Source organism: Solanum verrucosum, unplaced genomic scaffold (assembly GCF_900185275.1).
Source record: "Solanum verrucosum unplaced genomic scaffold, falcon-dt-bn FXZP01000027.1, whole genome shotgun sequence".
Lineage (NCBI taxonomy): Eukaryota > Viridiplantae > Streptophyta > Magnoliopsida > Solanales > Solanaceae > Solanum > Solanum verrucosum.
Genome location: NW_026020214.1, coordinates 244,583 through 256,697, shown reverse-complemented (window position 1 = coordinate 256,697; position 12,115 = coordinate 244,583). Strand labels below are relative to the sequence as shown.

The 12,115-nt window shown below is 35.2% G+C and overlaps 2 protein-coding genes across 2 annotated transcripts; one reads left to right on the top strand and one right to left on the bottom strand.

Annotated features, from left to right (window-relative positions):
* Positions 1 to 217: 217 nt before the first annotated feature.
* LOC125830617 (uncharacterized) lies at positions 218 to 9,890 on the bottom strand. The gene is made up of 6 exons (XM_049509796.1): positions 9,378 to 9,890; positions 8,660 to 8,758; positions 3,580 to 3,757; positions 1,883 to 1,980; positions 735 to 796; positions 218 to 647 (listed from the first exon to the last, which is right to left on the bottom strand). The coding sequence occupies exons 1-6, from the start codon at positions 9,801 to 9,803 to the stop codon at positions 554 to 556; spliced, it is 957 nt and encodes a 318-aa protein (XP_049365753.1). The 5' UTR covers positions 9,804 to 9,890; the 3' UTR covers positions 218 to 553.
* Positions 9,891 to 10,994: 1,104 nt separating this feature from the next.
* Positions 10,995 to 11,735, top strand: LOC125830606 (uncharacterized). Its single transcript, XM_049509785.1, has 2 exons — positions 10,995 to 11,217; positions 11,308 to 11,735. Exons 1-2 carry the CDS (start codon positions 10,995 to 10,997, stop codon positions 11,733 to 11,735), a joined length of 651 nt encoding a protein of 216 aa, XP_049365742.1.
* Positions 11,736 to 12,115: the final 380 nt, after the last annotated feature.

Sequence of the window (12,115 nt, the reverse complement as noted above, 5' to 3'; positions counted from 1 at the left end):
TTATGACTTGTAGTATAAAAAATTTATTAAAGTGTTCAATACATACGTGGTGTGACATTTTTAATCTGAAGCAAGCGTAAGAGTACTTTTGGATCAAAGTATTAACGGTGAGGATATTTTAGGAAACAATTAGCAGAAAATATATTTTTGGATGATTATTTTTCAAACTATATCTAGTATGGAAACCGAAGATGATGATTATTTTTCAAACTATATCTAGTATGGAAACTGAAGATGATGATTATTTTTCAAACTATATCTACTATGGAAACTGAAGATGATTATTTTTCAAACTACTCCATATGTCAAAAAGTAGTTTTCCCTGGAAACAACAAACACAAGCATTTTGTATCACAAGTGTTGTGGGCACAAAATTGAAGCAATTCTAGACAAGCTTCATGGTGGTTAGGTATATGTTCTGACTTACTTCTGACTTTTCTTTTTCCGCTGTTTTGGGCACTGCAGAAGGAATACACTTCTCTTGCAATACTCTCCACACCTACAACTTCTCTACACTCAAGTGTACGTCAATCAAGAAACAGTAGCCGAATCATTACTCTGAATCTGACCCGTTCACCATCCTCTCAAGTGAATCCATGTTCCCAGCTTCTGGGATGGTATGTAACCGAAGCTTTTCAGCATCCTCACTGACAATTATTACACACAGAGACTGATTAGCTAAATTCTACTTTCTCACACGATGATTGGCTAAAATCTTGGAAGAAGTCACTTACTCGGCCACTCCAAATATTTCCTTAACAGTTAAGGAGCTATCCCTTGAGCAGAATTCTGGAAGCTGTTTAACAAATAGAGCAATTGAGGTAAACATCACAGTGAAATTCTACAGTCCACAGTGGTAAAACTAAATTCTACATCTCTAACCAAGATGAGCTAGAGTAGGAATACCCACAAAAATGCAGAGCCACTACAAAAGTTGGATGCAACAACTCAATATTCTAGAAATTACCAAGAAAGTTAGTTCAGATGAATCACTAATCGTAGTTTGACCCGACTGATACTAATAAAATTGCTAAAATAAAGTGAGTTATTTAGCAATTCTAGGGGAAAATGTGGGAAATATAAGTATTTTGAATTTAGGAAAATACAATAAAGTCAAAGTGGTATATTATAGAGTAGAAATACATCTTAGGTAACTTCCGAGTTATATAGAAAGCTTTTTCTTTTCTTGTATAAGGGAAAAAATGAAAACCATTTTGTGATCAACCAAAAGGGAATGAAGACTCTTTTTTGGATAGAGAAAGTACTTCTATATGTGGGTCAGCAACGATCTGCCTTGACTTGGACCTGATGCTAACAAGTTACATTTTTGATGACAGACATTATATCTTCATCCCAGACCGGTGGCAGTTCACATGTCCTACTTAAACGTAAACGTAGAATCTTAAGCTTTAAATGATAAAAAACTGGGGGCAAGCAAGTTGAGATGCAAATGCTATTGTATCCAGAGTCACTAGTTTGTCTACATCTCATTATGACATTAGATCATTCTGTAAAGATAAAAGCCAGCTTGGAAAGAAACACATTTGAAACTGGAAAATAAGCAAACTGAGGGGGATATACTTTTCATAGTCAATAAAGTGAGGGAAAATATACAATGACAGATTCAAAAGGAGGGTATTAAATATGAGAGATGAGGAGAAGATATTCTCTTCATTTTTGAAACTGGAAACTTGAGGAGAAGCTACTCTTCAAAGTCAAAATAGTAAAGAAAAAAGAATTACTAAGACTGTTATTCAAGAATGAAGGGATCTAGATATCAAATAATGAATCACAACCAAAGGAAAAGGAACATCTGAAATCATTCTGATGCAAAATATGTTAAGAAGTAGGATGAGGTCCTCATTTGATAGGGGGCCCTTACCTCAGAGAGATAATATATCTTCCCAAAAAGAGTTTGCACAGCAAGTTTTCGCTTCAAACCCTTCTCGGAATAGCCTGATATATCCATAACAACTGGACCTGAAAGTTGAGAGACTTGTTTACAACAAATAAACTGTTGAAGAGATACAAAGTTTTAGCAGATTATGCACACTTTGGGTGTATTTGGTATGAAAGGAAAATGTTTTCCTAGAAAATGTTCTTGGAAAACAAGTGGATTTCTAACTTATATTCTAATGTTTGGTTGGTGAGTAGAAAATATTTTTTAATGTTTGGTTGGGTGAATGAAAAACATCTTCCAGAAAATATCTTTTATTTTTGGCTTGAGACTACAAAATACTCTTTAGGAAAATAATTTCTAAGTCGATAATCGATCTAGGACCCAACCCTGACATCCGAACTAGGACACGAACCCGACGACCATTCCAAAATCAGACCATTAAATATTTTTCAATTTCCATTTTTTTTAAAAAAAATTGACGGTGTGCCGAGGTAGGGATGGTGTAAAAATTGAAATTTTAAAAATTTGAAAAAAAATTAATTATATTAAAAAATATATTGATTGGGGGAGGGGGGGTCGCGGGGTCAGGTATGGGGTGGGATAAAAATGAAATTTTAAAAATTTAAAATATTCCAAAATCATTATTTTTTGTGGGGGGAGGGGGTAGGGGTTGGGTGAGGTAAAAAAAAAACTTAAAATTTGAAATATTTTTAAAAAATAATTTTTAAAATTTTAATTTTTTTTTGTTTGGGTGTAGGGGATAGGGGTAAAAATATTTGAAATTAAAAAAAATTTACGTTTTTTTGGACGGGAAGGGTCAGGTACGGAGTATAGGGTAGGATAAGAAAACAAAATATTGCAATTTAAGTATGAAATAGAGCTTTGGAAATGTTTTCCTTAATTTTTGAAGGGAAGTCATTTTTCTTAAATTTGAGGAAAAAAAGTTGATTTGAAAAACATTTTCCAAAACATTTAAGCCAACCAAACATGGAAAATTGGAAAACATTTTTTTCGTTCATACCAAACACACCCTATAAGTGTTTATATGGGAGAGGAAAACTCTATTAAGGAAACAACTCAACACCATGACACAAAGTCCTTTCGGCTAAATGGTGAAATAACTAACAAATGATGTCAATATTGAGTTGCCTGTTCGACAGATTTGAAACCAAACCTAGATGAACATCCACATTGCAATGATAATCTTTTTTGACCTTAGGTCGGTCCTTGAAATAGTAGATGAAGTCTAGGGCTTTGGTCTAGTGGTAAGTGTGCAACATGTGCTGTATAGGTTAGGGCGCACTTCAAGGGTTCAAATCCTTCCACAGACAGAAATTAATAGATCTTTTGTTGTTGATGTCCATGTACTTTTGACCAATAGAAAGAACACTAGACCATTGGAACTTGGAAGTGTAGGTTCTCAATCAAGAAGTCCAACCATAAGCCAAAAGGTAGGGTAGCTTCATTTGCTATATAACAACATGAGTTTCTTCTTGGTCAATGAGACAGAATATTTTTGCTACTTCTTCCCCATTATTGGGGTGTGTGCACAGTGTGAGATGGTGTAAGCAGGCCTTCTCTAGTGTAGTCAGACCTTATTTCTAAACTAGAAGAACATACAACAGATCATTCAAGGAGAGATGGAATGAAGGGCTCACAAGAAATCCAGTAAACCTAACCTTTGTCTTGAACAATTCGACGTGAAATTTCGTTCAGTATTCCAGCTACTTCAGTATCAGTCAGCATTGATGCTTTCCTCAACTGAATTAAATATGCTATTAAATCCGGGCTAAATGGCTTCTCATTCAAGGAGTACCGAATATATTTTCGGAAAATCTCCTCCATATCAAAACCTGTCTGCAAATTTTACATGGTTTAATTCAAGACTCTATAATCAATAACAGGCAGATGGAAATTTAGATTAGATATATTAAAAGAAAAGAAAAGAATTGCACATTAGAAAAGGATAACAAGCAGCAGCCTATCTTCATCACCACTAAAGGCAGATGCCTAATTCAAATATCTAATACCCCTGCCCACCAGTAAAGACAAATCTCTAATTCAAAAATTCAATGCCACAAGCAACAATCAAGTACCTTGAGAAGATGCCAAGTTGTAGGTAGAAGTAGCAGTCACTTTACAAGGGAAGTATATTACTGAAGATATTGAAGAAAAGTTACAGAGGCATTGCGCCGAGAAAGAGTTTATCACAACCGCTAAGGGTAGGAAAAGGTAAAAGGGATTGATTCTACTCTATCATCCTGTTCAATAACTTCCCAGACAGAAATTTCCAGAAGCATTAAGCTTCAAGTCAGAAATTTACAACCTTGTCAAATAAAATAACTAAACAATTTATTGGCTTACTCTGTGTAGATTTTTGAATTGTAAATATGGCTCCAGCACAGCCTTTTAGCTGATATTAACATACTGTTACCCTTAACAGGAAAAAAAATAGAGTAAAAGCTAACTAGAAAGTTAAAGTAATCCAAATGATTAGCTCCTAGCAGAAGAAGATTGTCAAAAGTGCAAACTAGTTGGTCAGATTCTACAAAAGCTCTCCTAACTACTTTGTGGTAAGACATATCTACATGAAATTATAAGATAACACAACCCATTTTAGCAAAGGGAGGAAAGAAGGAGAAGGAAAAACATACAACCACAACAATTCCGCTTCAGTCCCAAATAAGTTGTGGTTGACTATAGGAATCCTCATTTTGTCATTTAAGCTCATTTCACCATAATAACAAATAAATAAAGGTGGAAAAAGACATGTTATATATATATATATATATATATATATATATACAAATAAAAAGTAAGTGAGAAATACATTAAATATATATATAAATGATATTAATTGTAATAATAACAACAACAACAACAACAATAGTAATAAAAGTTTCGTACGAATCTAAAATATATCCTCAACAAGTAGCTATCACCTATATGGATCTTTTTCTTCCATTGTTCCCTATCTATAGCTAAGTCTGATTTGATTCCAAGCAATTGCAGATCTTTTGAGACCAATTCCTTCCGTGTAACTTTAGGTCTACCCCATCCCCTTTTAACACCTTAACTTACCATAGTTTCACACATATGGACCGGTGCATCTATAGGTCGACGCAAAATATATCCAAACCATCTCAAGTGACCTTCCCTCATTTTATTCTCAATGTGCGCTACTTGCACTATTAGTAGAATGTGGCCATTTCTAATTCTATCTAATCAATCTTATCATTCGCATCTCCGCAAACTCATCGTGATATGTTGGACTTTAACAGCCCAACATTCGCTCATGTATAACATAGTCGGTCTTATAGTTGTTCTATAAAGCTTACCTGTCACTTTGAAAGGTGTCCTCTTTGAAAGGTATCCTTCTATCACATAACACCATGGTAGCACTTCTCCATTTCAACCATTAGTTTGTCCATAACTACAGCAAGCTAGTAGGGACTCAATGTCGATTCCTGGTGTAAACCAACTATTCTGGGACACTACTTTGTATCACCTACCACTGTTTTCATTCCAGTGGCAGCTCTGTCACACATGTCATGACATTCATATACTTAACATAGATTCACTTCTTCTCCATCACACATCAAAGGACCTTGTATGGTACTCTATCATATGCTTTCTCTAGATAAATAACCATTATGGGTAGGTCTTTTATCTTTTTAGCAAGAGATTTCCATCTATCTTACTAGTAAGAATATAGCCTCTGTTGTAGATTTAGCAGACATTAATCCAAACCAACCCTCTTTCACTCTTGTTGTGTTTCTAAGTCTACACTCTATCACATTTCCCCAGAATTCCATGGGAAAAATAATTAAGGGTGACAAAAGAGTTACAAAATTAAGAAAAATTGACACGAGTCTTAATAAGTGAAGTGGACAATTTTAAGATTAGTGCTAATGACACTAATTTTAAAACTCGCAAGTTTTATTGTTTACACAAAAGACCTATCTTCCTCATTACCCCTCCCTCCCCCTCCCCACCCTTTTGCCGCCACATCCCCTCCCCTTCTACCGTTGTCGTCACCACAACCTCCTCCATTTACTCCACCATCACTACTTCTTCCTTTTCTTCCTCCATCACCACCACTTCCTCCTCTTCTTCCCCCACCACCACCACTTCTTCCTCCATTTCCACCACCACCACTTCCTCCTTTTCTTCCTCCTTCACCACCACCATTACCACCTCCTTCTCCTTCACCACCACCACCACAACAACTACCACCTCGTTCTTTGTTGTCACTACCAATACCAACACCTCCTTCACCGCCACAACCAGCCTCTCCTTCACCTCACTTTTTGTCAAAAAATTAAACTATTGAAGTAGTCACAACAACTATACTTAAGTTGTTGTAACAATTTCAACAATTGCTGCAACAATTCAAACAATGGTTGAAGTTGTTGCAACAATTTTAACAACGGCTAAAGTTGTTGCAGCAACTATGATACCTGTTGCAACAACTACAATAGTTGCTGCAACACTTATCATAGCAACTATTTAGTTGTTGTAGCAATTATCGTAGTTATTGCAACAACTTCAACAGTTGCTGCAATAACTATCATAGTAGCTTAATTTTCTGCAGATTTTCTTCAATGACTTTAAACAAACTTCAAAATTTTCAAAATCAAAGCAAAATAGTTCGTAAAAGGACCAAAAAGAGAAAAAGAAGATTAATCCCATTTGACCAAGTAAATGTCACCAATTTTAATTTAAAGACGTGAATGACACATTCTACTTATATCTCTCGAGCTTCATCGTATGGCTCATGAGTTTAATGGCTCAATAGTTCGCAAAACTTAGAATATCTCCTTTGTTCTTACAAATCAGAACCAAGATACTATTCCTCCACTCATTGGACATCCTACCACTTCTTAGTATAGCATTGAATAACGTGGTAAATTGTTCCACTCCTTAACCTCCAAGGCACTTCCAAACCAGTGCTATCAAAAGCAAAAGGTGCAAAAAAGCTCTAAGGTCTATTGGGGCTTTAAGTGCAAATAAAGTGTGGGCATTAAAGAAAAAGTGAGCAAAGGGAGAAAAATACAAATCTATATGTTTAGACCAAGTATGAATGTTGGCAAGGAAAATTATGACTTAGAACCTTGATGACGAAATTGAAGTGCACATTAAGCGAGACGAAGCGCTCAATACGTTTTGAGTCTCGCTTCTAGGCTTTAACGCACCTTTGATAACATTGTTCCAAACCTCCACACTAATACTATCTAGGCCACTAGCTTTTCTAATTCATATATTTTCATGGCATTCATTACCTCTGATGTTCTAGTTCTACGAGAATAGCTACAATTTCTATCATTCACAAACGTGTGTATATCGAAAATGTTATAGTCCAGGTTCGTGTTGAACAATTGATCAAAGTATACCCTTCATGACCATGAAGAGAGAATTACAAGTAATAATCCGCAACAAAGTGCCTATTTGGATTGGCTTTTCACTTATAAGTCAAAAGCCATAAGTTAGAATTTCTAACTTATAGCTTTTGGCTTATATTGATCAGTTTAGCTTAAAACCAACCAAGTGCTTATAAGCACTTTTAATTTACCCAAACACTCAAGAAATTAAAACTAGGGGGAAAGGCCCAATATACCCCTCAAGTTTGTCATTTAGAGGTGATACACCCTCGTTATGAAAGTGGTTCATATATACCTCTAATGTTACACAAATGACTCACATATACCCTTTTCCTCAAACGGGAGTGAAAAAAATAATTTTAAATTAATAATTTTATTTAAAAAATAATCCATATAGGGGTATATTTGATTCTTTTAACACGTATTATTTTTAATTCGTTGATTCAACAGGTTTATTTTAATGGTCAAATTTATTTTTCACCAATTTTCTCGTAAAATTTATTATAGATGGCCCAATATTTTTTCCAAATACAAAAACTTAAATTAAAATATAGACAAAAATTAGTTTAAAATCACAATATTGCCACAAAAAATATTAGTTTTTAAAAAATTCTTATATTTTTCTCTTTTTCCATTCACATTTCTTTCTTTTATTTCTCGTATTTTTACAATAAGAATGAAATTAAAAAAATGAAATAAGAATAAGAAACTCAAATAATGATAATCAAATAAGTAAAAAATAATTCATGTGTGAAAAAGATCATATATATCCCTACATGGATTTTTTTACAATCAAAAGACAATTAAAGTTATTTTTTTCACCCCCATTAGATGAAAAGGATATACGTGAGCCACTTTTGTAACAATAGGAGTCTATGTGAGCCACTTTTGCAGCGGTAAGGATGTATATGAGTCATTTTTGTAACGTAGGTATATCAGCTCTAAATAGCAAAATTGAAGGGTATATTAGACCCTATTCCCTAGAACTGTTTTTTCTTAAAAGAGCTTAAAATACGTCAATCCAAACAAGCACTAACTACAAGATAAGTTTATGACCTAGAATCAAATTTTTACTTAGTTATTTTGATTGGTAATTATGACCTAGAACTAGAAACTTCTAATTGACAATAGTACAGTACAATAGTTAAAATGTAATATTCTTAAGCTTAAACCAAAATAATGTTCTAAACCAGTCCAGGCAGGATCTCTGTGTCACAACTAGATAAGACATAACTCCGAATCCAGAACATACAAGGAATAAATGAGATTTTAAAAGACTACTGCTAAAACCAAGGAAAGCTAAATGTTGTACCAGGGAGAAGGACTTGATGTCATGTCAAATTAAGCTAAAGATAGCAATATAGACAACACATCATACCTTTTGTGCCAGTCCCTTCAAAGTTGAAGGCTCAACATAATCTTTTCCTTTCTCAAATAACTCATCGATTGACTTGCATAGCTCAGCATTTTTGTTTACCTAAAAAATTGTACTTGTCAGGCTGTTCATCAAGAAACGCACAATACTTCCCCTTCTACGAAATGACCATATTCTATAATAAGAGAAGTTGATCACATTCACACATTATATTCTTAAGCTATGATATTATGGCAAACACAGAATATCTTCCCAGTAGGTAAACTGGTAATAAGAAACTTCAGATTTGCAGTACTATATTCAAGAAGTGTAATATACTTTGAGAAAATACAAAGATTAAATGTGCATCAGCAAGGCTGGCATTTCATTTCTGTCATCAAAAGGACATTTGGACCACTTTAGCCAGGTAGATATGTTTATTAACCTCTTCCTTTTGAGAAGGAAATGTTTGTATATAATTATGTTCCTTACAATAGCTTCCAACTTAGTCCTTTCTAATATAATATAATCAACATCTTGCTTCCAAGAAGACTCATCAAGGGTTTGACCATATAGACAAGGGTGTACTAATTTTCCAAAAAGTAACTAGCTAAAACTCAGAAGACAGTGAGAAGCAACTTAAAATTTCAAGGACAAATGGTGGAAATACAAATCTATGTATCGTAATAAATATTAAATGTGATAATATAATTGGATGAGTAAACAAGGGAAGTTGTGATACCAATTTTTTACGCTTCTCCCTGGGTGAATTGAACTTGCGGACGGTTTTGACGAAGGCAATGACAAAAGTGATGCCAAAGTAAGTCAAGGGCACCGCAAGAATCCATGGGAAAGAGGTAGATCCAATCCTAGGGCCAGGAATTGCCTGAGTCACAGAACCGGTAAACTCAACCAGGTCTAATGCTTTCTCTTGTATCCATGGCAGCTCCTCTTCCTCCTCTTCTTCCAAAACTTCTTTCCTTTTGTCACTACTGTCACTCTTTGCTGCTCTAGTCGAAAAGCGAACTGTGACAGCAACAGTGTTGCTTCTGTATCTGGGAAAACTCAAAGTTTTATTGTTGGGAGTAGATAGGGTTGGGATGCATTGGGATGTGAAGGCTACATGGGGATGAGAGAAACTGTGAACTGTACAAGCAGACGCAGCCATGGGAGACACCGTTAGTCTTGGCAGTGATTGTTGTTACCGTTGCGGAGACAGTGGCGCCACCCTGAACCAGCCGGCAGGAACCACAAAAATTAGAATAGGTTTGGGCCTTTCCGGAAACTATGGGGGTGGGCTAATCTTATACGAAAAATTACTTATATACCCATCTTTATTTCGGAAAAATCACCCGACATATATAATTAAAGGTAATATTACAGATTTTAAATCTACTTTTAAAATATTCTTGTTTATAACAGTTTAATTACAAGTTATAACATATCACTTTTTATTTATAAATCAATTTAATTTAATTTTATTAAATATTTAGTATTTTATAATTTTATATTTATTATTAAACAATATAAATAAAGAATTTACCATAATTATCTCTTACAAATTTTTAGGGATTTTACCTTGATTCTTGTTCTTTTTTACCATTACACATCAAACCACACCCCTCATGTCACCACGATTGTGCTCATAAGCACCCCACCACTCCACGTTCAAAAATTATCAATTTTGTAACAACCCTCAAAATAAAGTAGGATAAAGTAGAGCCTCACATGGGTTCTATGCATTTATAACTTGTTAAAATAATGAAAAATAACATTTTTAGTCAGCTGTAAAGAGTTTGGAAGTCAAACGTCAAGGGATGACCAAGACGTTCGAAAACTAGCCTTTTACATATTGGTGTGTTCTAGTATGTTGTTCATGTTTTTATGTGTTGTTTGGAGTCTAAAATCAGTGGAGGTGACCCTAGTGTCTTAATAAATGTTTTTAGGGTCAAAATGTTCGGATACGACTCCCCGGGGGCCACCCTAAGGGTCCCCGAGAAGGACCCCAACCTTTGCCAAGCAAGCTGCCAAGGCAGCTTGAAGTTGTGCTTGGAGGGAGCATGTCCGCGTCGCGGACTAGCTCCACCAAGGGCCAAAAGTTTGGTCCCCGTCGCGGACATGTCGCAGACTCTACTGTCTCGAATTTAATTTCCAGAAAATTTGTGGGAACACCTTCGCGTCGCGAACTTGTTTCCCAACGAAATCTGCGAAAATAAAACTCAAGTTTGACTTGTTTGCCAAATTTAAGTATGCTATTTCACTTTAACAAAATGATGCTTATGATTGGTGGTTAAGTGTTCCAAATTCCAAGGTAAAACCTCCGGTTCTTACTTGGGATGATTTTCTTAAGGAATTTCGTATGAAGTATGTCCCACCTGCTTATTGTGATGTAAAGAAAAAGGAGTTTTTGAATCTAAGGCAACGAGGCATGTCTATTGCTGAATACGAACAGAAGTTTTTAAGACTCTCTTGCTATGCTGGAGATATTATTAAAGAGGAAAAAGACAAGTGCAGGAAATTTGAAGATGGTTTAAATGATTCCATTATGAAGAATGTGGCGATCCTGCAACATAAGAACTTTTGTAAGTTAGTGTCTGCTGCTTTTACTTGATAACGACTTGATAAAGAAGAAACTAGTAGAAATTAAAACAAATTCCGAAAGCCTAGACCAGATTTTGGGGGTCCATCAAAAAGGGGAAGGTTTGATAATTCTAAGGCTGATAGTGATAACAGACCACCGCAACAAAAGCAAAACATATCAGATTTTTCTACAGCTAGCACTCCAAATTATAGCCAAGGCAAGCCTCGTGTTCCCACTTGTACGCAATGTGGAAAGAATCATTATGGTACTTGCAGGAGAGCTTCTGGTGCATGTTTCAATTGTGGGAGCTTTGATCATAAAGTGAAGGACTGCCCTAATCCTAATAATGCTTCTTCCTTGAAAATTGAAGGCTCGGTTCATAAGCCTTCTATTAATCCTCCTCAAACTAATAGAGGTGCAAGACCTAAAAACACCCAAGCAGCATGTACAAGTGGAGTTAATCAAGTTAGTGGACAAAGGACTACTGCACGCGCTTATGCTATGAGGCACAGGGATTAGCAAGATGGAGAAGACGTGGTTGTCGGTAAATTTAAGTTATTTGGCTTATGTGTGTTTACACTGTTTGATCCTAGTTCTACACATTCCTATGTTTGTTCATCACTTGTTCTTCCTGAAAATGTGAAATCTATGAGACTTAATTATGATGTGCTGGTTGAAAGTCCTTTGGGTTCTCACAATAGTCTAGGATGCATTTTGATACAAGAAGGGAAGGTTATTTCTTATGCCTTTCAAAAATTAAAATCGCATGAATTGAATTATCCAACTCATGATCTTGAACTTGCTGCTATAGTCTTTTGTTTAAAAATATGGCGACATTATTTGTATGGAGAGAAATATCATATATTTAATGATCACAAGAGCTTAAAGTACTTGGGTAC

What these genes read in the sequence shown, in the direction of transcription:
- LOC125830617 (XM_049509796.1), bottom strand. Translation starts at nt 9,803, where the DNA reads ATGGCTGCGTCTGCTTGTACAGTTCACAGTTTCTCTCATCCCCATGTA. An exon ending in TGAAGGGACTGGCACAAAAG is followed by an intron (nt 3,758 to 8,659) that starts GTATGATGTGTT and finishes TAAAATTTGCAG; the next exon opens with ACAGGTTTTGATATGGAGGA. An exon ending in TCGAATTGTTCAAGACAAAG is followed by an intron (nt 1,981 to 3,579) that starts GTTAGGTTTACT and finishes CTCAACTTTCAG; the next exon opens with GTCCAGTTGTTATGGATATA.
- LOC125830606 (XM_049509785.1), top strand. Translation starts at nt 10,995, where the DNA reads ATGAAGTATGTCCCACCTGCTTATTGTGATGTAAAGAAAAAGGAGTTT. An exon ending in CCTGCAACATAAGAACTTTT is followed by an intron (nt 11,218 to 11,307) that starts GTAAGTTAGTGT and finishes AGCCTAGACCAG; the next exon opens with ATTTTGGGGGTCCATCAAAA.